The 23734-nt window shown below is 54.0% G+C and overlaps 1 protein-coding gene across 8 annotated transcripts in view; it reads right to left on the bottom strand.

Annotated features, from left to right (window-relative positions):
• Positions 1–22424: 22424 nt before the first annotated feature.
• Positions 22425–23734, bottom strand: part of cerkl (CERK like autophagy regulator) — a 270368-nt gene continuing 269058 nt past the window's right edge. For 6 of the 8 annotated variants that reach the window (XM_085985972.1, XM_085985971.1, XM_085985969.1 and 3 more), the window contains one exon: positions 22425–23665. In XM_085985972.1, coding sequence (XP_085842098.1) covers positions 23584–23665 — 82 coding nt within the window. In that variant the 3' untranslated portion in view covers positions 22425–23583. The remainder of the gene's footprint in view (positions 23666–23734) is intronic. The other 2 variants (XR_015078154.1, XR_015078155.1) reach the window with 1 other exon arrangement.

Genomic DNA, 23734 nt, shown 5'->3' with positions numbered 1-23734 from the left:
ATAATCACCCTTGTTCCATACATCAATGTTCCTTGACAGACGGACAGCTGTTCTCGTCTGGCTGAGAATGCTGGTAACAGTGGGTCGCCATGTGCTGGCCATCCCTTCACTGTCAAATCGTAGACCCGAGACAGTGTTGGGTCGTTTCGGGTCTCTCAATACCCGCATTGGTGACTGGTAAGCATTCGATGATGGTCGAGTGTAATATCTCGACAGGGTCAACTGCCGGTGCCTCTTCCGCGGTAGGTAGTGGCAGGCGCGACAGCCCATCAGCATTACCATGTTGCTTTGTACCTTTGAATTCGATATCATATTGATGTGCCCCTAGGAAAAGGGACCATCTCTGAAGCCTCTGCGCCATCATAACCGGAACACCCTTCTTAGGGTTAAAAATGGAAACCAACGGCTGGTGATCTGTCAGCAGCATAAACTTTTGGCCTTGCAGGTAATGGTTAAATTTCTTAACTCCCCACACGAGGCTGAGAGCCTCCCTATCTATCTGAGCATAGTTGCGTTCTGCGGAGGTCAATGATCTGGATGCGAACGCGACTGGCCTTTCCAAGCCATTTGGAAACTTATGTGAGAGCACTGCCCCGATACCATATGGAGAAGCATCACAAGCTAAGCGAATAGGCAGCGTTGGGTTAAAGTGAGCCAACACTTCCTTAGAGGTGATCAGTGCCTTGCTTTTTTGAAAAGCCCGCTTACAATCATCGCTCCACTTCCATGGTATTCCCATTTGCAAAAGAGTGTTCAGCGGGTGTAACACCGAGGATAAATTTGGAAGAAAGTTGTGGTAATAGTTAACCAACCCAAGGAACGACCTCAACTGGAATACATTTTCCGGAGCGGGAGCTTTCACAACAGCTTCGATCTTGTCAGGTGACTTATGGAGCCCCTCCTGGTCAATGACATGGCCGCAGTACGAGATTCGCTTTTGAAAGAACTCACATTTCTGGCGATTAACTCTGAGCACATATTCTTTCAATCTGGTGAGCACCTGCTCCAAATTCGCGAGGTGATCCTTATCATCATCTCCTGTAATCAGAATGTCGTCCAGGTAGCATTGTGTGCCTGGAATTCCCTGCAATACCTGCTCCATGGCCCTTTGCCAAATCGCTGGAGCCGATGCCACTCCAAAAACCAGTCTATTATACTGATATAAGCCCTTATGCGTGTTGATCGTGAGATACTGGCGTGACGCTTCATCAACTTCCATCTGTAGGTACGCCTGCGCCAGGTCTATCTTGGTGAAGTGTTTCCCACCAGACAGCGAAGCGAAGATATCTTCAATCCGCGGAAGCGGATATTGCACCGTGTGAAGAACCGGATTAACAGTGATCTTGAAATCGCCACAGATGCGAACCTTCCCAGGTTCCCCCGGCTTGTTGCTCAATGAACGCTTCATGACAGGAACAATGGGTGTGTCCCATTCGCTCCAGTCCACCTTTGACAGTACTCCTGAATGTTCTAGCCCTTCCAGCTCTGCTTCCACAGCAGGTCGTATCGCATAAGGTACCGGTCTGGCTTTGAAAAATTTTGGGTTTGCATGTTCTTCAACCTTGATGTTTGCCGTAATTCCTTTCAGTGTTCCCAGTCCCTGTTGGAACACCTCCTTAGCATTGTCTAATATTTTGGACAGTCGTTTAGTTTTGACGTCGTCCTCTTTACAGGAATCTACAGTCAGTGCTTGTATGGAATGCCAGTCCACATTTATTCTCCGGATCCATTCCTGTCCCAGTAGTGGTGGACCTCCATCAGTTAACACATACAAGTCCATTTCCTGACTTGCTTTACCATTGTAGACCACATTTACTTTTATCTTTTCGATGGGGTATACTATTTGCCCCGTGTATGTTTTCAATACAATCTCCGTATCCCTCAGGGGAATGTGCGAGAATAACCTTTTGTAATCTTGCTTATTCATGACCGTCAATGCCGATCCAGTGTCCAATTCCATCTTCACTTGGACTCCTGCTATCCGAAGCATGACCCAGATAGTTTGGTGGTCTGCTGTGTTACCCACATTATGTATTTTTAGACAACCCAGTTCCTTACTGCTGGAGTCTGAATCCATCTTCTGTTCATCCGAACTGTTCTCTGTCACCTTGTGTACTTTTTTGTACTTCTCCTGCGGCGACTTTTTGCTGCTGGTCTTCTTTCCTGACCGGCATACTCTCGCTATGTGACCAAGTTTGCCACATTGCCTGCATTCTTTATCTTTGAACCAGCACTGGTTCTGGTCATGCGTTGTCCTTCCGCAACGATAGCACTTTACTGCGCCCAATGCCATTTCATTGGTGCTGAATTCCAATGGCCTTTGCTGTATCTCTGCAGCGCCTCGTGCTGCTGCCTCGTGCGATGCTGCAATGCTGAAAGCATTGTCCAGCGTAAGATCCTTTTCCTCTAGCAGTCGCTTCTGGGTTCCTTCCCTTAGGAGCCCACACACAAACTTATCTCTCAGTGCGTCGGCTAGTCCTGTACCAAACTGACAGTACTTTGATAACTTGCGCAGTTCGATTAAGAATTCAGCGTTGCTTTCCTCTTTAAGTTGAATTCTTTTGTAGAATTTAAATCGTTCCGCTATCAGCAGCGGCGTGGGGTTTAAATGCTCTTGCACGATCGTAACAATATCCGCGTAACTCTTTCCTACCGGTTTATCTGGTGTTACAAGGTTCCTTAATAGCCCGTACGTCTTCGCACCCATCGAGTTTAATAGGGTTAGTGCTTTCTTATCCTCCGGTACCTCATTCGTTGTACAGTAAACTTCGACGCGTTCCACATAAGTGGCCCAATCTTCCACATCGCTATCAAAAGCAGTGATGTTACCCGTTTTTGGCATCCTTGTTGAGTTTCCTTTCCTTCGGATATGATTATTATTTTATTTTATTTTTTTCAAAATGGCGGCTTCCCGCGCTTGGCGGCTTTTCCCGTGCTTGTCTTCTTCCCCCGCTGACTCAAAATGGTGATTACCGCGCTGTTGCCGTTCTCACCTCCCAGCGGTCCTTTATTTTCCCCTACGCTGCTGCTCTTGTTCCCCGCCGCTCCCGCGGTCCTTGTGGACATAAACGCTTTTCTGGCTGCTGCGCGTCTCTGCCCCGATTGCAGTCCGGCCCCTGACACCGGCTGCGGTTGTGTTCTCCGCCCTTTTCGTCGTTTCCCTCCCCTTCTCTTACTGACAACTCGGCCGACTTCCCCCCCGTGCCGCTCGATCGGGCTTACCCACCGCTGTCGTCGAAGGGATGTTCACTGATGTTTGACTTCGTGGCCAGAAACCAACCCGGGTTCCCGATTGCCTCCCGTGCTATGCAGTGCCCAGCAGGATGTTGAGGGCGGATGTCCTTGATCGACACCCGTTTCAGAGGCGAAGCTTCCTTTGATGCAACTGCCGTTAGGTAAGATCAAACTCGTCGCCACTGTTGAGTCTGTGTTTCCAAATGTAGTTATGCTGAATAACTGGACACAGACTACAGAAATAATTAAACAGGTCTTTAGTAATTGAGGGTCAGGGCTGAACTGGAATACACTTTGCTCCATGGGGTTTATATACCGGTGTGGTCACCACCGGTACTACAATGTACAGGAGCCATCAAAAAGTAGTCCATCACCTTAAGGTATCCTCTTAAGGTGGTACAGGTTACATACACTACAACACTAGCACTAGTCACTAGGCTGAAGATACCCAACTGGAAAGTGCCATAAGGCAACACACTGGAAGTGACCAGCATTTCATAAAATTTAATTATTAGATAGGAATTTGTAGCTTAATTTTTGTAAGGCAATTATTGTATAAAAGATTTTCAAATGAAGCAGTTGGCCCCGAGCGCTCTATCCCACTGCTGTAAGAATAAAAATGTATGTTTTGTCAAAATTATGATGCGCGATGGAGGCAAGACTATTAATATAAGATGTATGTAATACAGATGAATTTAATGTGTATCTCCTCGGTGGGCGGAGCTCAAGGCAACGGTGCAAAACTTAACAAAAGAAACCTGCATAACAAGGTAACCCCCACAGAGACAGCATGACTTTCAGGGTAAACAAACCCATCGAGTCATTAAAAGGTGTTAACAAAACGATTAACTTCATCAAGAAATGGCACCAGCCTCTGCAGACAGATACACGAGTAAGGAAAGCCAATTAAGAACTGCCATGAAATGAAGACCCAATCCTGGGGTTTTAGCAATTTATACTAGAGACAATGGACTTTAAAAGACATAAAAGAAGGAACCCAAAAGCTTGACTCGCTCGCTCGCTCTCTCTCTCGATGACCACGCAGCAAAGCAGGAAGCCCCCCTCCAAAGACCAGACCAAGAAGCAAGGAAGAAGACCGCATGCGTTGTCTGACTCAGAGGGAAGTATAAGTCTGTTTAAATCTGTAACCCATTACCTTACCTGCTGTAATCAAGTAGAGTCCCTACGATACCAGTAGACTGTTGTTTTGTCCAATAGGCTATGTGCATGTGTGTGTGTTTAATAAACTTATTCCAAATTGTTTCAAAAGAATTGGCCTTGCTATTAATTTAATGCCAGTTGAAATACAAATCTTACAAAACTCAATTCAATTCAATTCAATTTTATTTGCCATATGTACTAGTACAATGGAATGCTTACTCCCCATAGGGACACGTCAGCTATTTTTACAGCGCCGTATTCAGAAAGTCAATTCTTTGGCATCCAGTGGCAGTGGGAGCACGATGTCCCTCAGCCGCTCCGTCCTCCTCATCACAGCGGCCTCCTCCTCACTGTTGCCGGCTCGGCTCCACGTCTGGTGGCCTGCTTCTCCCGCTCACCCTCTGGCCACCATTCCCAGCTCCCCTCCTCCCAGTCGGACTGCGAGTCATCGTGGCTGCTGCTGCTGCTCGATGCGCTGCGCTGCCTCTGCCCGACTCGCCGAACACATCCTCCGGTCGCCGCGGCCTCCACCTCACCGTCGCCGGCTCCACAGTCCGACGGCCCGGGCCTGCTTCTTCCGGTCCGGCCTCTGGCCGCTATGCTCAGCTCCCCTCCTCCCAGTCGGAATGCTTCCCTGCTGAGGAGCAGCCAGCAGACGTGCTCTAGCGGGTCGACGTGGCTGCTGCTGCGTCCCGATGCGCTGCGCTGCCTCCGCCCGACTCGCCGAACACCTCGATCCGGTTGCGGGAGCGAGCGGCGAGAGCGGGCCACCCGAAGCAGGGAGAGCGCACTAGCGCCGGACCGTCTCGGTTGCCATCTTGAATTCGGGGCTCGAATGGGATCTGGCGAGACGGCTTTGGATCATTCTTTTAAATAATTGGAAATTTCGGGAGTTGTGATTTTAACCTGTGGTGTGAAGTTTAAAAGTAAATTCAAAAGACACAGGATGAAGGAATTGGAGGCATACAAAAAGCCAGCAAAAGACGTAGCTGTAGCCTACCATGAGTAAATATACAAAAAGGTATCCATAAGGGACTTACAAGAGTTACGGGCATGATGCATCTGTAAGGGCCAACATGCGTCCTTTGGGGAGCTCATGGCATTTATCCAGCAGAGAGTAGATGAGGGAAAGCTAAGGCCCAAACAGGCAAATGGTCTCTTGGCATTCAAGGCACATTACTGTGCTCGGAGAGATGAGGAATTAATGAGGCAGAATGCAAAAGAGATTCGAGATCTAAAGGGAGAGTTACAAGATTTAAAAGAACTAAAAGTCAGAGATTCAACTAAAAGAAAAAGAGATTCAAAGTATGAAAGAACAAAGGGCAGAAGAGATACAAGATTCAAAAGAACTACGAGTAAAAGAGATTCAAAGTATGAAAGAACAGAAAGAAGAAGGCATCCAGCTTGTTAGGCATTTAAGGGAGGGAGAAATCCAGCATTTGAGACAAGAAATCGATTGATTAAGCCACAGTATCAGGCAACTAGAAAAAGGAGCCGAGCAGGCAGCTTCGTTGTTACAGCAACCAAGACTCTCAAATTTAAATGCTGGAGCAGCCATTGCATCCGGCATCAAGGGGTATGGGGAGAGAGTGGGAATATGGTATTGAGATAGAGGATCAGCCATGATCATATTGAATGGCGGAGCAGGCTCGAAGGGCCGAATGGTCTACTCCTGCTCCTATTTTTCTATGTTCTAAAAGACTTTTCCCACCCTACCTGCTTGCTACAGTACATAGACGATCTATTGCTGACAACCGATAGCATGGAGGAGCATCTGTCCCTTTTGCTCGAACTGTTGACATTGTTGGCTCAGGCGGGAGTAAAGGTGAATCCCCATAAGGCTCAGTTGGTAAAAGAACAGGTCACCTTTCTAGGAGTGTCCATTTCTCCAGAGGGATTGACCCCCGACTCCCACAAGGTGGAGATAATACAGCGACTACCATTACCCACTTCCAAACAGCCCTATAATCATTCTTGTGTTTGGTGGGGTACCAAAGGAACTTTATCCCAGGCTTTGCAGAGTGCGCAAAGCCCCTGTATGATTTGAGAAAACTGCAGGGTGATGACATACGCCCGGCATGGACAGATGCTCACACCCAGTTTGTGGCCAAATTAAAAACTGCAATGATACCATGTCTGATTCCTCCGGATCCCACACAGCCCTTCCATTTTGAGGTCGGGGCCACAGAACAAAGCCTCGCTGTAGTTCTGTGCCAAACACGAGCTAATCGACTACAGCCCATTGCATGTGTCTCGAATCCTGCAGGGGTCAGAAAAGACGTATACCACGTGCGAGCGCCACCTGCTGGCCTTCTTCTGGGCAGTACATCATTTAACCTTTATTTCTGGGCTACAAGCTACAGGAAACTCTCTTTTAACCGGCAAAATTCAGGAGTAGGTTCAGGTAAGTTTTACTTCATATTAGTGGCAGTTCCTGGATCTGTGGCTGTGTAACTGGGGTTCGTGCACTTGTTGCTAAGCAACAGGGACGCTTGGTCTGTGGCCGGAGTTCCTGCACATGTTGCTAAGCAACAGGGAAGCCTGGATTTGTTGCTGTGTACGGAGCTCTCGTACCTTTTAAACTATATCTCTCTGTAATCCGGACTTTTTGATAAACCGGCACCACGCCGGTCCCATTGGTGCCGGATAATAAAGAGTTTCCTGTACAATCCTTCACAGCGCTCACACACCTCTGATCCTACTAATGAAACCTGGAGATTCGCTAGTTTCCTCGCAGCGCCTCAGCAAATGGACATTGGAATTTATGGAAAGAGGCATTGGTATAATTTCCAAACCCACCACATTGCTGCCACCATTTCTGGTTTATGAGGGGGAACCGCATAAATGTCCGTTACCCCTGATTAACTTTGAGACCCATCCCATGCAGAAAGAGCCCATACAGGGAGCCCCAGATGTCTACATCAATGAGTCCTCATATCACATCGAGGGATCCCCCACACCAGCTATGCTGTGGTATTGCCCGAGAGAACCATCCAGCGGCGATGCAACCAACAGTCCTCACAATATGCAGAAATCACTGCACTTCTAACCACCGTGAAAGAAACCTCAGATAGACCCATGAATATTTGGTCTGATAGTGCCTATGCTATAAACACCATGCTCTCCTTGCCCCTATATCACAAAAATGACTACCGTACAATAGACGGTAAGGCCCTGGTCCATGGGCTCTGCTTACGCCTGTTCTGGTCATAACTTAAACAGCGATCCCAGCCCTGCTTCATAGGAAAGGTAGCAGCCCATAGAAAAGGGGGTCCACATAGTGAGGGAAATTCCAGAGCAGACAAGGATGCTGTGATTGATGGGGAGATGGGGGATATAGTTGTTGAGCCCTGCAATGCTGTTAGCAAGGGTTCCCCAACAGATCACCTAGATTTAAAATTCCTGCAGCAGCAATACTGGCCATATGCCATTGTAAGCGCCTGGCACATGTGGGAGGATTGTGCTGCAGGCACGGTAGGCATCGTGCCACATATAGGTTGATTGTTGTCCTCATGGAGGGCCACCAAGCTGTCGATGCTACCTTATAGAAGGTTACCTGGGCTGAATAGCACCCTGGCATGGGAGTGAAAGCGGGAGAGCAGTTCCTGACCCACCTCTGGTGGAACACACACCACCGGGCAGGCGTATGGCTTTCTTTTGAACATCATTACCCCTGACTCAGCGGAGCAGTTGCTGATGTTCAAAAGAAAGCCATACGCCTGCCCGGTGGTGTGTATTCCACCAGAGGTGGGTCAGGAACTGCTCTCCCACTTTCACTCCCATGCCAGGGCACTATTCAGCCCAGGTAACCTTCTATAAGGTAGCATCCACAGCTTGGTGGCCTTCCATGAGGACAACAATCAACCTATATGTGGCACGATGCCTACCGTGCCTGCAGCACAATCCTCCCACGTGTACTAACCGAGCCTTGCTTCAAAGCGCGCCCCCACCTCAAGGGCCATGGACTCACCTCCAGATAGACTTCATTGGGCCACTTCCACAGGCTCAAGGTAATTTTCGGCATGCCCTAGTGGTGGTGGATCAATCCACTAAATGGATCGAAGCATTCCCCTGCCACTCCAACACCGCAATCACGGCAACCAAAGCACTATTAAATCATGTGTTTTGTAGGTGGGGAGTACCGGTACAAGTGGACAGTGATCAAGGTTCGCACTTTACTGGTAAGATTTTTACCCCTGCAGGAAATGTTGGGGATAAAACGCAAACTACATATTGCTCACCACTTGTGGCCATGAAAATGGGGAAGTCAAAATGACAAATTAAAAGGTACTTTGACAAGAAAGTACGTCCTTTTATCAGGATGGGGACACCATAATGATTCCAAATTATGGGGAAAAGAAGCATGACTTTGAGCCCAGGTGGTGGGGACCGCATACGATTATAGACCAATTGAACCCCGCTGTTTATTTGAACCAGTTACCGGGGAAAAAGGGCGTTAAGTACAAGAAATGGTATCATGTTAACCAGTTAAAAACTGCCAAAGGGTAAACACTACACTGATCTTGTTTCCCACAGGACTATGATATGGAGCCTTATGATAGTCGGGACAATACTGGTCATGACCGAAGCCGAGGGAAAATGGGGAAGCAGGAGCTGCAGCATGACTTACGAATGTTATGAATTGACTTACGAATGTTATGAATGTGCTTTGAATAGCGACGGTGCACTGGAAGTACGGGAAGGGGAGGGTCTCCGCTGGAGATGTTATTGTACTAAGTATGCCAATGGAATGGGTCCGTTAGGACATTAATTCGAGGTTCAGTTCGATAACCATATAGATCCGGGGATGGATCACAGAGAACCTCTGAGTTTGATTGTGACCAACTCCACTGGTATTCCTTACCTAGGGGAGGGAGGGGTGACCCTCAACTGGCCACGGATGAGTTTAAGACACCAAGGGTTGGTGAAGTGCTTTGAGAAAAACAAATATGGCTTTTCCTTGACCACACGAGGTCCGGGTCATTCCCAAGAGTAACCGTAAAAATCAAAATACCTGTGGCCGCAACCGCCGTAGCGGAAACGCCAATACCTGCGGCCGGGCTCGGGCCCGAGGAACCCGACAAACCTGCTCCGCCGGAGGGAGCGGACGAGGAGGCCCCTGCAGACATGGAGGTCTCCCTCGCTCCCTCCGTGCTAAAAAGGCGCGTCCCCCTGGAAGAGGAGGAGGACCGGGAGGAGGAAGGTCCCTCCGAGCAGGAGGAGTCTTTGCCAGCCGCGGGTACTGCGCCCCCACCCCCCCGCTGTCGTCATCACCAGCGATCGGCAGGGGTCGCCTGAGGCAGTTGTGTCTGTCCGGCACGTGACTCCCGGGGATGGGGACGAGACCCTGCTCGTGGGGGGGGGTCGCGGAACAACCCGCGGCTATTGACATTTTATCGGTGCCGTTACCCCTCGCCGGGTCGGGTGGCCTGGGGTCTGGGTCGGGCGAGCTCGAGGAAAATGAGCTCGCCCGATGCGACCCGGACATCTCCCAGGGGTTGCTCGTCCCAATGGAGGATTTAATTGAAAACACCCCATCCGCTGGGTCGGAGGCTGGTGGCGGGGAGGAGGATGGCCCTCTGGCTGTGTCTCTGGTGCCGGACGTACTGGAGGAGCTGGGAATTGTTCTCTCCCCGGTTTCTCCGGTCGTTCTGGAGTCTGAGGCGGGGGGGGACTCTGAACCGCCGCCGTCTTCTGGCCCGGCGCCCCTAGAGGAGCCCAGGGAGGAATCCTCTGCCGCCGATCCTGGGGGTGGGATCCGGGCGGAGGCGGGGCCTGCTGGTGCGGCCGAGCCGTTCGCTGCGCACTGCGTGACGGACGGGTCGGCCGTTGGTGACGACCCCCTGGAGGAGGATGGGGACTCGGTGATGGGCACAGAGGACGATTTGGACTCTACCGTCCACGAGGTGCTGGATGACCTCGTGCCCCTCGCCGAGTCTCTCCTCATTCCCGTAAGGGAACTCCGGGACTTTATGGCCACGTGCCGGGGTCGGCAAAATAAGATCCAGCTGGCCCTCGACAGGTGGTCGGAGCTGGCGCTGTTCATCGTGTCCGTCCGTGCCGCCGTTAAAATCATGGGCGCGGACGAGGGCGTGGACCCGCTGGAGCTGCGTCGGCTCAGAACGTTTCTCACTGGGCTGCTGAGGAAGTGGCGGCTGACCAGCGGCTGCGCTCCCTCCCCCCGTTAGGTGTAGGTAGAGGTTGCACTATGCTTCTGACATGAAGATAACCATAGCCAGCCTCAACATCAACGGCAGCAGGGAGGCGCGCCGCAGATTCAACAACTTCTCGGTCCTTTGGGACGGGAAGTATGCGGTGTGTTTCCTGCAAGAAACCCACACCGTTCCGGGAGATGAAGCCACATGGCTCCTGGAGTGGCAAGGAGGGGTCAGCATGAGTCACGTCTCCAACAATTCTGGCGGGGTGGCTATCTTGCTGGCTGCGCATTTTCAGCCAGAGATCTTTGGGGTCAAGGAGCACGTGCCGGGCCACTTGCTCCAGGTCACTGTTCGCCTGGGGGGCGTGCCGCTCCATCTAGTGAATGTGTACGGCCCTCAGGCCAGTGCGCAGCAAGTGCGCTTCTTCGAAGAAGTGTCCGCTCTTTTGGGCTCCGTCGACGCGGGCGAGTGCGTCATCCTCGGGGGGGATTTTAACTGCACCCTCAAGGCGAGGGACCGTTCGGGTCCCCCGCGAAGCCCGGCGGCGATGGAGAAGTTGAGGGACCTGGTCGGGTCCTTCGACTTGGTGGACGTCTGGCGAAATCTCCACCCCGACTCTAACGCCTTCACTAGCGTGAGGTCTGGGGGAGGAAGGTCCAGAATCGAACGCCTCTACATTTCCCGGGCGTACGTCTCCTGCATTCCGGCGGCATCCATGCGGCCGGTGCCGTGCACGGACTACCACCTGGTGTGGGCGGAGCTCACTCCGCTGCGCGCGTGGGGGGGGTCTGCGTACTGGCATTTTAATGACCTGCTGCTGGAGGACGCGCGGTTCCGGGATTCATTTCGTCGGTTCTGGGCCGACTGGAGAAGGAAGCCGGGGGGGCTAGCTCTCCTTGAGGCTATGGTGGGACGTGGGCAAGGCTCACATCCGTCTCTTCTGTCAGGAGTACGCAAAGGGGTTGACCAAGAGGCGGGAGGCCCGGGTCGGGCGGTTGGAGAAGGAGGTGCTCGACCTGGAGTCCCGTCTCGGTCAGGTCGTCGAGGACCCGGCCCTGCGGAAGGTGTACGAAGAGAAGAAGGGCGCGCTGAAGGACCTGCAGCTCATCGGGTCCCGAGGCGCGTACGTGAGGTCGTGGATCCAGCTCCTGCAGGACCTGGACCGCGGCTCCCCCTTCTTCTACTCGCTGGAAAAAAGACGGGGGGTCCGTAAGCAGCTCTTGGGGCTGCTGGCTGACGACGGATCACTGGTGTCGGATCCGGAGGGAATCAGCGCGGAGACCCGCGCCTATTACGGGGCTCTGTTCTCTCCGGATCCGTCCAGCGAGGATGTACGCAAAGTTTTGTGGGAGGACCTGCCGAAGGTCAGCCCGGAGGGCGCCAAAAAATTGGACGCTCCGCTAAGCCTGGCGGAGCTGACCGGCGCCCCCCGCCAGCTCTGTAGGGGAAAGTCCCCGGGGCTGGACGGGCTGACCGTGGAGTTCCACAGGGCATTCTGGGACGTCTTGGGGGGCGACTACGCGCGGTTCCTGGGGGAAAGTTTGGCGACCGGGGAGATGCCCCTCTCTTGGCGCAGGGCGGTCATTGTCCTGCTGCCTAAGAAGGGCGATCTCCGCCTCCTTAAGAATTGGCGCCCGGTCTCCCTCCTCAGCATGGACTATAAAATCTTTGCCAGGGCCATGTCTGCTTGCCTTGGCACCGTGCTGTCCACATGATCCACCCGACCAGTCCTACACGGTCCCAGGCCGGACCATCCACGATAACATCCATCTGGTCCGGGACCTGGTCCACCACTCCCAGAGGGCTGGTCTGTCGTCGCCTTCCTTTCCCTGGATCAGGAGAAGGCGTTCGACAGGGTGGATCACGAGTATCTCTTCGGGACTCTGCGCGCATTTCGTCGCCTGGACCCGACTTCTGTACGCCGCCGCGGAGTGTCTGATTAAAGTTAACGGGTCCTTGACGGCGCCCCTTCGCTTCGGGATGGGGGTGCGTCAGGGATGCCCCATGTCCGGTCAGTTATACGCCATTTGCGTGGAGCTTTTCCTGCGCCTCTTGCGGAAGAGGTTGACGGGACTGGCTCTGCAAGGGCTGGGCGCGGAGGTGGTCCTCTCGGCTTACGCCGATGACGTGCTCCTCACGGTCACGGATCCCGCTGACTTGTGGAGGATGCGGGAATGCCAGCAGATTTACTCGGACGCATCCTCCGCCAAGATCAACTGGGAGAAATGTTCCGAACTCCTGGTGGGTCAGTGGCGGGTGGACTCCCTGCCGGAGGAGTTCAGGCCTTTCGCCTGGAGCACCACGCACCTCCTCTATTTGGGAGTCTACCTTTGCCCTGCCGAGGACGCCTGGCCGGCGAAGTGGCAAGAGCTGGAGGCCAAAGTCACCACTCGCCTAGGACACTGGACAGGACTGCTCCGAGTGTTGTCCTACAGGGGTCGAGCGCTGGTCATAAACCAGCTGGTGGCCGCCATGTTGTGGTACCGGTTGGTCACTTTGATCCCTCCCCCTGCGTTTGTCGCCAAGATGCAGAAGAAGCTCATCGACTTCTTCTGGGACAAAAGGAAGCAATGGGTCTCTGCCGCGGTTCTGTGTCTCCCGCTTAGGGAGGGCGGTCAGGCGCTGGTGTGCCTTCGCACCCAGGCTGCGACTTTCCATCTTCAGACGCTGCAGAGATACCTGTACGTCGAGAATCCTCCGAGATGGTGTGCGCTGGCGACGTTTTTCTTCCGCCAGCTGCACGGCCTCAATTACAACACGCAGCTCCTGTTCACGAAAGTGGGCAGCAGGCGTGCCGGCCTGCGGGAGCTGCCTGTCTTCTACCAGGAACTGCTATGGGTTTGGAACTACGTCGCTTCCAGGCGGAGCTCTCCCCCGTCAGGAGCGGCGGCTCTCCTTCGGGAGCCGCTGCTCAGGAATGCGCACCTCCACGAACGTGGGTTTGGGCGGCTGGCGGAGGGCAGGGCTGTGCTTGGCAAGGTGACCAGAGTCGGGGACCTGCTCGGTGGCAGAGGAGCGGGCTGGATGGCGCTGGAGGAGCTGGCACGGCGCCTGTCCTGGGCCAACGTCCGGCTCGCGGTCGAAGCCATCGAATCGGTGAAAGCGGCACTGGGCCCCGACTCCACTAGGTGTATCGAGGCGGCTCAAGCACGTGGGGCGATCCCGTCTGAGCTTACCCCCGTTCGGACGGAATGCCTCATCGGCGCCCGGCCCCGAAACTCCCCTCGGGAACCGGCGCCTCACAACTTGAGCCGTCTCGAGGAAATACCCTCCGTGCCTTTTCATTCCGCGCGGAGGGGTTTTCCGTACGGGCTGCTCCTGCACACTCTCCACTTTACCATCTTTGTCTACCGTCCGGACACGCCTTGGCGTGGCATCTTGCTGACTGGCGGTGGCGGAGGTCCCCAATGGAGGGCTCTCTACGCGGGAATCCTCCCTTGTTCCATCGGGGACTTGGCCTGGAGGGTGTTGCACGGAGCGGTCCCGTGCAATAAGGTTTTAAGTAGGTTCACGGACTCCCAGGCCGCCTGCATTTTTTGTGGCCTGGAGGAGTCCGTATTTCACGTTTATATGGAGTGTGTGAGGTTGCAGCCCCTCTTTCACTACTTGAAGGGGCTGCTCCTCGATTTTTGGTTGCACTTCAGTCCCACGCTCTTGATCTACGGTCACCCGGTGCGGAGGGGAGTGGACAGGTTGGAGGACCTCCTTGTGGGCCTGCTCCTGGGCCTGGCTAAAAGAGCCATCAATTGGTCCAGGCAGCGGGCGGTCGAGGGGGTCGTCCAGCCGGATTGCCTGCCTCTCTTCCGCGGCCATGTTCGCGCCCGGATGGCCCAGGAGATGGAGCACGTGGTGTCCGCCGGCGCGCTTGAGTATTTCCGCGACTGGTGGGCGCCGCGGGGACTGGAGTGCATTATCAACCCGGAAAATCAAATTTTAATTTGATTTGTTTTGTTAAGTTTTAGTTGAACTTTTGTTTATTTACAGTCCAATTGGGATTTTTTTGGGTCCAAACAAAAAGAGTACCCTCTGTTCCAGCATTTCTGGCTGTGCAGCTGCCTCAGGCAGCAGGAGGAGAAGGAGCAGCCAAACCAGGAGAGTGGAAAGTGGTGGTCTCCTGACCAGGAAGAGGAGGACAATGATAGGCCACCACCATCACCATCATCATCACATCAACAGAGGTGCCTGGAGAGAGAGGACAGAGGAAGAGAAGGAGAAGGGAGGCCAGCAACAACACCAACCAGGGGAGAGGCCTTTCCTATCACTGCTTCCCCAAATTGGCCTCCAATTCAGGAGAGGGAGAGAGGGGTGAGCAACCACCATCAACAGCCAACTGTTTGGAAGGAGGGAAGAACAACATCATCTTTTCTGAACATCTACAGGTGGGTGTTATTTGGGGCACTCTCCCAAAGACTTTGTATTTTAGGTGGGGGGAGAAAAGAAGAAACAAGGCCGGATCATCAAGGGGTGTCTGTGTGTGTGTGTGGCTCTTGTTAAAAGCTAGGCCACACACACCACTAATAAGCACCCCTTCTATTGCCTGACCTGGGACAGCTGGAGCTGCCTAGGTGAAGTCCAATTACATCATTAAGACCTGGTGTGGGACTGAGCCTGGGGCATCTCCAGCTTTCCCAGGTGAAGGCATCTTTCTCCCCCTGCCAGAAGACCACCACCATCAAAGTCTTAAAATTCCCATCGGAGAGTGCACCCCTGCCAACACCCACCCACCCACCATCCTGAGTGGCAACCCTGCCCTTGCGGCCTCCCTCCTTCCCAACCCCCCTCTCTCTCTCTCTTTGTCTCTCTCTGCCTATTTCTCTGAGGCACCTCAATTTCATCTCTTTTTATTAATTGCCTATTGAGCAGAGGGGAGAAGGCCCCTCTCCCAATTTCAATCAGTAAGGGGAGAGGTGTGTCTTCATTTTAAACAGCTCCTCTGCTCAATAGAGGACCAAAAATACCTGAGGCCATTAACACCTTCAGGCCTGTGACTTGGGGTGAGTGTAGCCCATATAAAAACACCCCATAATGGTGACTGTATCTTCGCCGGTGGCGGGGCCAGCCAGGACTTATGCGGGAGTGGCAGCCACAGCTGCTCCCGCTGCCCCATCACCTTTTAAATTTATGACAAAAAAGCTTGGGGTGAAGAGCTACACTCACCCCACTATGACCACTGAGGCCTGCGTTAAAGCCATGGCTGGGGTTGTCGGCCCGTCAGCCATCGTCGCGGCCTCAAAAATGTACGGGAAGGCTGTGTTCTTCCTGGGGTCGGAGCGGGCGGTGTCCCTGGCCGTCGCCAAGGGGCTCACCGTGGGCGGGACCTTCCTGCCGGTGGATCCTCTCGAGGCCACCGCGCAGAGGATCGTCATCTCGAACGTCCCGCCCTATGTTCCTGGTGAGCTCCTCCTCCCCCATTTATGCCAACTTGGGGAGGTGAGGTCGGGGATCACGCCCATCCCGCTCGGCTTCCGGGAAGCCAGCCTTCACCACGTCTTCTCCTTCCGGCGCCAGCTGTTTATTCAGCTGGCGCGGGAGGAGGACACCGACTTGGTGTTCGTCGTCCACCATGAGGGGACCGCCTATCGCGTCTTCTGGATGTCGGACGGTGTGCGGTGCCACGCCTGCAAGGAGGTGGGGCACATCCGGAAAAACTGCCCCGCCTCCAAGGCCGCCGGATCATCTCGTGCGGACGAGGCTGGCGCCGCCGCCGCTCCTCCCCCCGGATCTGCCCGCGCGTCGGGAACGTCTGATGCGCGGTCCACGTCGGGGGCCGATGCCACCAAGGCCTCCGGCGGGTGGGAGGGAGCACGTCCGACCAGAAAGAAGGCGCCGCGAGAAAATAAACACCTTAGGGCGGGTCCCCCGTGGATGGCCAGCCCTTACCCCTTACACCCGCGCTCCTCGCGAAGTTAATCGGGGCAGACACGAGTGGGAGGGGCCTCGTGCCCGAGCCTGTGGCCGCAACCGCCGTAGCGGAAACGCCAATACCTGCGGCCGGGCTCGGGCCCGAGGAACCCGACAAACCTGCTCCGCCAGAGGGAGCGGACGAGGAGGCCCCTGCAGACATGGAGGTCCCCCTCCCTCCCTCCGCGTTAAAAAGGCGCGACCCCCTGGAAGAGGAGGAGGACCGGGGGGAGGAAGGTCCCTCCGAGCAGGGGGAGTCGTCGCCCGCCGCGGGTACTGCGCCCCCTCCCCCCCACTGTCATTACCACTGGCGATCGGCAGGGGTCCCCTGTCCCTCGGGAGGCTGAGGCAGATGGGTCTGTCCGGCATGTGCCTCCCGGGGATGGGGACGAGACCCTGCCCGTGGGGGAGGGCGCGGGACAACCCGTGGCGGTGATTTACATTTTATCGGTGCCGTTACCCCTTGCTGGGTCGGGCGGCCTGGGGTCTGGGTCGGGCGAGCTCGAGGAAAATGAGCTCGCCCAATACGACCCGGACATCTCCCAGGGGCTGCTCGTCCCAGTGGAGGTTTTAATTGAAAACACCCCATCCGCTGGGTCGGAGGCTGGTGGCAGGGAGGAGGATGGCCCCCTGGGTGCATCTCTGGAGCCGGACGTACTGGAGGAGCTGGGAATTGTTCTCTCCCCGGTTTCTCCGGTCGTTCTGGCGTCTGAGGCGCGGGGGGACTCCGAACCGCCGCCGTCTTCTGGCCCGGCGCCCCTAGAGGAGCCAAGGGAGGAATCCTCTGCCGCCGATCCTGGGGGTGGGATCCGGGCGGAGGCGGGGCCGGCTGGTGCGGCCGAACCATTCGCTGCGTACTGCGCGACGGACGGGTCGGCTGCTGGTGACGACCCCCTGGAGGAGGATGGGGACTCGGTGATGGGCACGGAGGACGATTTGGACTCCACCGTCAATGAGGCGCTGGATGACCTTGTGCCCCTCGCCGAGTCTCTCCTCATTCCCGTAAGGGAACTCCGGGACTTTATGGCCACATGCCAGGGTCGGCAAAATAAGATCCGGCTGGCCCTCGACAGGTGGTCGGAGCTCGCGCTGCTCATCGTGTCCGTCCGCGCCGCCGTTAAAATCATGGGCGCGGACGAGGGCGTGGACCCGCTGGAGCTGCGTCGGCTCAGAACGTTTCTCACTGGGCTGCTGAGGAAGTGGCGGCTGACCAGCGGCTGCGCTCCCTCTCCCCGTTAGGTGTAGGTAGAGGTTGCACTATGCTTCTGACATGAAGATAACCGTAGCCAGCCTCAACATCAACGGCAGCAGGGAGGCGCGCCGCAGATTCAACAACTTCTCGGTCCTTCGGGACGGGAAGTATGCGGTGTGTTTCCTGCAAGAAACCCACACTGTTCCGGGAGACGAAGCCACATGGCTCCTGGAGTGGCAACGAGGGATCAGCATGAGTCACCTCTCCAACAATTCTAGCGGGGTGGCTATCTTGCTGGCCCCGCATTTTCAGCCGGAGATCTTTGGGGTCAAGGAGCACGTGCCGGGCCGCTTGCTCCAGGTCACTGTTCACCTGGGGGGCGTGCCGCTCCATCTAGTGAACGTGTACGCCCCTCAGACCAGTGCGCAGCATGTGCGCTTCTTCGAAGAAGTGTCCGCTCTTTTGGGCTCCGTCGACGCGGGTGAGTGCGTCATCCTCGGGGGGGATTTTAACTGCACCCTCGAGGCGAGGGACCGTTCGGGTCCCCCACGAAGCCCGGCGGCGATGGAGAAGTTGAGGGACCTGGTCGGGTCCTTCGACTTGGTGGACGTCTGGCGAAATCTCCACCCAGACTCCAGCGCCTTCACTAGCGTGAGGGCTGGGGGAGGAACGTCCAGAATCGACCGCCTCTACATTTCCCGGGCGTACATCTCCTGCGTTCCGGCGGCTTCCATGCGGCCGGTGCTGTGCACGGACCACCACCTGGTGTGGGCGGAGCTCACTCCGCTGCGCGCGCGGGGGGCTGTCCACGTACTGGCATTTTAACAACCTGCTGCTGGAGGACGCGCGGTTCCGGGATTCGCTTCGTCGGTTCTGGGCCGACTGGAGAAGGAAGCCGGGGGGGCTTCCCCTCCTTGAGGCTATGGTGGGACGTGGGCAAGGCTCACATCCGTCTCTTCTGTCAGGAGTACGCGAAGGGGTCGACGAAGAGACGGCAGGCCCGTGTCAGGCGGTTGGAGAAGGAGGTGCTCGACTTGGAGTCCCGTCTCGGTCAGGTCGTCAAGGACCCGGCCCTGCTGAAGGTGTACGAAGAGAAGAAGGGCGCGCTGAAGGACATGCAGCTCATCGGGTCCCGAGGCGCGTACGTGAGGTCGCGGTTCCCCCTTCTTCTACTCGCTGGAAAAAAGACGGGGGGGTCCGTAAGCAGCTCTTGGGGCTGCTGGCCGATGACGGGTCACTGGTCTTGGATCCAGAGGGAATCAGCGCGGAGACCTGCGCCTATTACGGGGCTCTGTTCTCTCCGGATCTGTCCAGCGAGGATGCACGCAGAGTTTTGTGGGAGGACCTGCCGAAGGTCAGCCCGGAGGGCGCCGAAAAATTGGACGATCCGCTAAGCCTGGCGCCCTCCGCCAGGTCTCTAGGGGAAAGTCCCCGGGGCTGGACGGGCTGACCGTGGAGTTCCACAGGGCGTTCTAGGACGTCTTGGGGGGCGACTACGCACGGGTCCTGGGGGAAAGTTTGGCGACCGGGGAGATGCCCCTCTCTTGGCGCAGGGCAGTCATTGTCCTGCTGCCTAAGAAGGGCGATCTCCGCCTCCTTAAGAACTGGCGCCCGGTCTCCCTCCTCAGCACGGACTATAAAATCTTTGCCAGGGCCATGTCTGCTCGCCTTGGCACCGTGCTGGCCCACATGATCCACCCCGACCAGTGCTACACGGTCCCGGGCCGGACCATCCACGATAACATCCATCTGGTCTGGGATTTGGTCCACCACTCCCAGAGGGCTGGTCTGTCGGTCGCCTTCCTTTCCCTGGATCAGGAGAAGGCGTTCGACAGGGTGGATCACGAGTGTCTCTTCGGGACTCTGCGCGCATTCGGGTTCGGGACGCATTTCGTCGCCCGGATCTGACTTCTGTACGCCGCCGCGGAGTGTCTGATTAAAGTTAACGGGTCCTTGACGACGCCCCTTCGCTTCGGGAGGGGGGTGCGTCAGGGATGCCCCATGTCCGGTCAGTTATACGCCATTTGCGTGGAGCCTTTCCTGCGCCTCTTGCAGAAGAGGTTGACGGGACTGGCTCTGCAAGGGCTGGGCGTGGAGGTGGTCCTCTCGGCTTACGCCGATGACATGCTCCTCACGGTCACGGATCCCGCTGACTTGCGGAGGATGCGGGAATACCAGCAGATTTACTCGGACGCATCCTCCGCCAAGATCAACTGGGAGAAATGTTCCAGACTCCTGGTGGGTCAGTGGCGGGTGGGCGCCCTGCCGGAGGAGTTCAGGCCTGGAGCACCACGCACCTCCTCTATTTGGGAGTCTACCTTTGCCCTGCCGAGGACGTCTGGCCGGCGAACTGGCAAGAGCTGGAGGCCAAAGTCACCACTCGCCTAGGACACTGGACAGGACTGCTCCGAGTGTTGTCCTACAGGGGTCGAGCGCTGGTCATAAACCAGCTGGTGGCCGCCATGTTGTGGTACGGGTTGGTCACTTTAATCCCTCCCCCTGTGTTTGTCGCCAAGATGCAGAAGAAGCTCATCGACTTCTTCTGGGACAAAGGGAAGCACTGGGTCTCTGCTGCGGTTCTGTGTCTCCCACTTAGGGAGGGCGGTCAGGCGCTGGTGTGCCTTCGCACCCAGGCTGCGACTTTCCGTCTTCAGACGCTGCAGAGATACCTGTACGTCGAGAATCCTCCGAGATGGTGTGCGCTGGCGACGCTTTTCTTCCGCCAGCTGCACGGCCTCAATTACGACACGCAGCTCCTGTTCGCGAAAGTGAGCGGCAGGCGTGCCGGCCTGCGGGAGCTGCCTGTCTTCTACCAGGAACTGCTATGGGTTTGGAACTACATCGCTTCCAGGCGGAGCTCTCCCCCGTCAGGAGCGGTGGCTCTCATTTGGGAGCCGCTGCTCAGGAATTCGCACCGCCACGAACGCGGGTTCGGGCGGCTGGCGGAGGGCAGGGCTGTGCCTGGCAAAGTGACCAGAGTCGGGGACCTGCTCGATGGCGGAGGAGCGGGCTGGCGCGGCGCCTGTCCTGGGACAACGTCCGGCTCGCGGTCGAAGCCATTGAATCGGTGAAAGCGGCACTGGGCCCCGACTCCACTAGGTGTATCGAGGCGGCTCAAGCACGTGGGGCGATCCCGTCCGAGCTTACCCCCGTTCGGACGGAATTCCTCATCGGCACCCAGCCCCGAAACTCCCCTCGGGAACCGGCGCCTCACAACTTGAGCCCTCTCGAGGAAATACCCTCCGTGCCTTTTCATTCCGCGCGGAGGGGTTTCCTGTACGGGCTGCTCCTGCACACTCTCCACTTTGCCATCTTCGTCTACCGTCCGGACACGCCTTGGCGTGGCGTCTTGCCGACTGGCTGTGGCGGAGGTCCCCAATGGAGGCCTCTCTACGCGGGAGTCCTCCCTTGTTCCATCGGGGACTTGGCCTGGAGGGTGTTGCACGGAGCGGTCCCGTGCAATAAGGTTTTAAGTAGGTTCACAGACTCCCAGGCCGCCTGCATTTTTTGCGGCCTGGAGGAGTCCGTGTTTCACGTTTATATGGAGTGTGAGAGGTTGCAGCCCCTCTTTCACTACTTGAAGGGGCTGCTCCTCAATTTTTGGTTGCACTTCAGTCCCACGCTCTTGACCTATAGTCACCTGGTGCGGAGGGGAGCGGACAGGTTGGAGGACCTCCTTGTGGGCCTGCTCCTGGGCCTGGCTAAAAGAGCCATCAATTGGTCCAGGCAGTGGGTGGCCGAGGGGGTCGTCCAGCCGGATTGCCTACCTCTCTTCTGCGGCCATGTTCGCACCCGGGTGGCCCTGGAGATGGAGCACGCGGTGTCTGCCGGCACGCTTGAGTATTTCCGCGACCGGTGGGCGCCGCGGGGACTGGAGTGCATTAGCAACCCGGAAAACCAAATTTTAATTTGATTTGTTAAGTTTTAGTTGAACTTTTGTTTATTTACAGTCCAATTGTTTTTTTTTTGGGGGTCCAAACAAAAAGAGTACCCTCTGTTCAGTAAATACCTGTTATTATTGTTCTGCTGCAGTCCGAAACCAAATGAGGGGTCAAAAAGGATATTCCCCCCTCAAGGTGGGGAATGTGTAAGAATAAAAATGTATGTTTTGTCAAAATTATGATGCGTGATGGACTCGAGACTATTAATATAAGATGTATGTAATGAAGATGAATTTAATGTGTATGTATCTCCTCTGGGTGGGCGGAGCTCAAGGCAATGGCGCAAAACGTAACAAAAGAAACCTGCAAAACAAGGTAACCCCCACAGAGACAGCATGACCTTCAGGGTAAACAAACCCATCAAAACTCACCATTGAAACTCAGAGCCATTAAAAGGTATTAACAAGACGATTAACTTAATCAAGAAATGGCACCAGCCTCTGCAGACAGATGCATGAGTAAGAAAGCCAATTAAGAACTGCCATGAAACTAAGACCCAATCCTGGGTTTTTAGCAATTTATACTAGAGACAATGGACATTAAAAGACATAAGAGAAGGAATCCAAAAGCTTGACAAGCTCGCTCGCTCTCTCTCTTGATGACCACGCGACAAAGCAGGAAGACCCCTCCACAGACCAGACCAAGAAGCAAGGAAGAAGACCGTGTGCGTTGCCTGACTCAAGAGGGAAGTAGAAGTCTGTTTAAATCTGTAACCCATTACCTTACTTGTTGTAATCAAGTAGAGTCCATAGGATACCAGTAGACTGTTGTTTTGTCCAATAGGCTATGTGCATGAGTGTGTGTTTAATAAACTTATTCCAAATTGTTTCAAAAGAATTGGTCTTGCTGTCAATTTAATGCCAGTCGAAATACAAATCTTAGAATGCCTACTGAAATTGCATTCTGAAGCTCCTGGGTAAAAAAAAATCAGTCTAAATCCTGAAGTGTTGTAAGATTGGATAAGAAAAACAGAACAACTGACAAATTAAGGGGAATTGCTATTAGCTTGGAGAGTTCCACTTCTCCCTCTAGTGGAAGGAAGACTAATAAGAGATTATAATTAAATAATAAACTAGTGGTAGTCGAAAGGAATTTTGGCGTTTGTACAAAAGTCAGTTAAGAAATTTAGAAAGTCGTCGGTAGACCAAATTCATAGTTTATACCAAACACACAGTCCTTCTGCACACTGTGTAATATGGAAATCCAAAAATGGGTAGCAAAGGATTTTAAAATAAATTAGATCACTACACAGTAAACTTAGGCATTTTTTTTTTAGAATTCCACTTCTCATCATGTACATTTTGTTCGTAAAGCTTCATTTTCTTAACCTCAAAAAACAATGTGTACTAAAAATCAATTCCTTAAATTCCCCAAATTATCTTCCTGTCAGTGTTTTCACAATAAACCATGAAGAGATTTCCAGAAATTGCCACTATTGTAAATTCTACCACTTTCCTACTATAATATTCCCATCATTTTGTAGAATACAGTATAAAATAAATCAAAAGGTCATACACAGATCCTTGTTCTTTTGGTTGTAGCATGAAATTTCTTTGAACTACACTATAGTGGGGGGGGGGGGGGGGAGTTCTGTGTGCTACATGTGACAAAATCAGTAATATAAACATATTTACAATTTCACTACACAACACACTGGAAATCCGAAATAACAACAGAAAATGCTGGAAAAACTCAGCTGGAAAAACAACAGAAAATGCTAGAAAAACACTGGAAATCTTCCTCCAATGTTGCATGTAAATTGGTAATCAATGGATACATTCTCATAAAAGTACATTTTTCAGAAAACAATTTCAAAACTTTAAAATTATACTTTTAAGTTGTATATTTGCATAACATATTAATCAAGTATAGTAAAAGTAAAAGTGATTGCATAGAGTTCCATTTCGGTTACGATCTGAAAATAATCCCGATCCCTCTCCTTCAGAAAAGCTCGATGAATTACAAACACTCTAGGAATCTTTTGGTATTATCTTCACTATAGACAACTGCACTTTACTGTGAGATCATCACATTCTTCAATATTCTTTCCATACAGAGTAATTAGCTGTGAGTGGATCCTATGAAAGTGAAGTGGAAAAAAATAATTTACAAAATTCAGAAGAGACATTTCATTGTGATCCTGTTCT

The sequence above is a fragment of the Somniosus microcephalus genome, chromosome 4 (assembly GCF_052327205.1).
Source record: "Somniosus microcephalus isolate GS21.2 chromosome 4, FLI_Smic_1.0, whole genome shotgun sequence".
Taxonomy (NCBI): Eukaryota; Metazoa; Chordata; class Chondrichthyes; order Squaliformes; family Somniosidae; genus Somniosus; species Somniosus microcephalus.
This window is presented reverse-complemented; position numbering and strand designations above follow the sequence as displayed.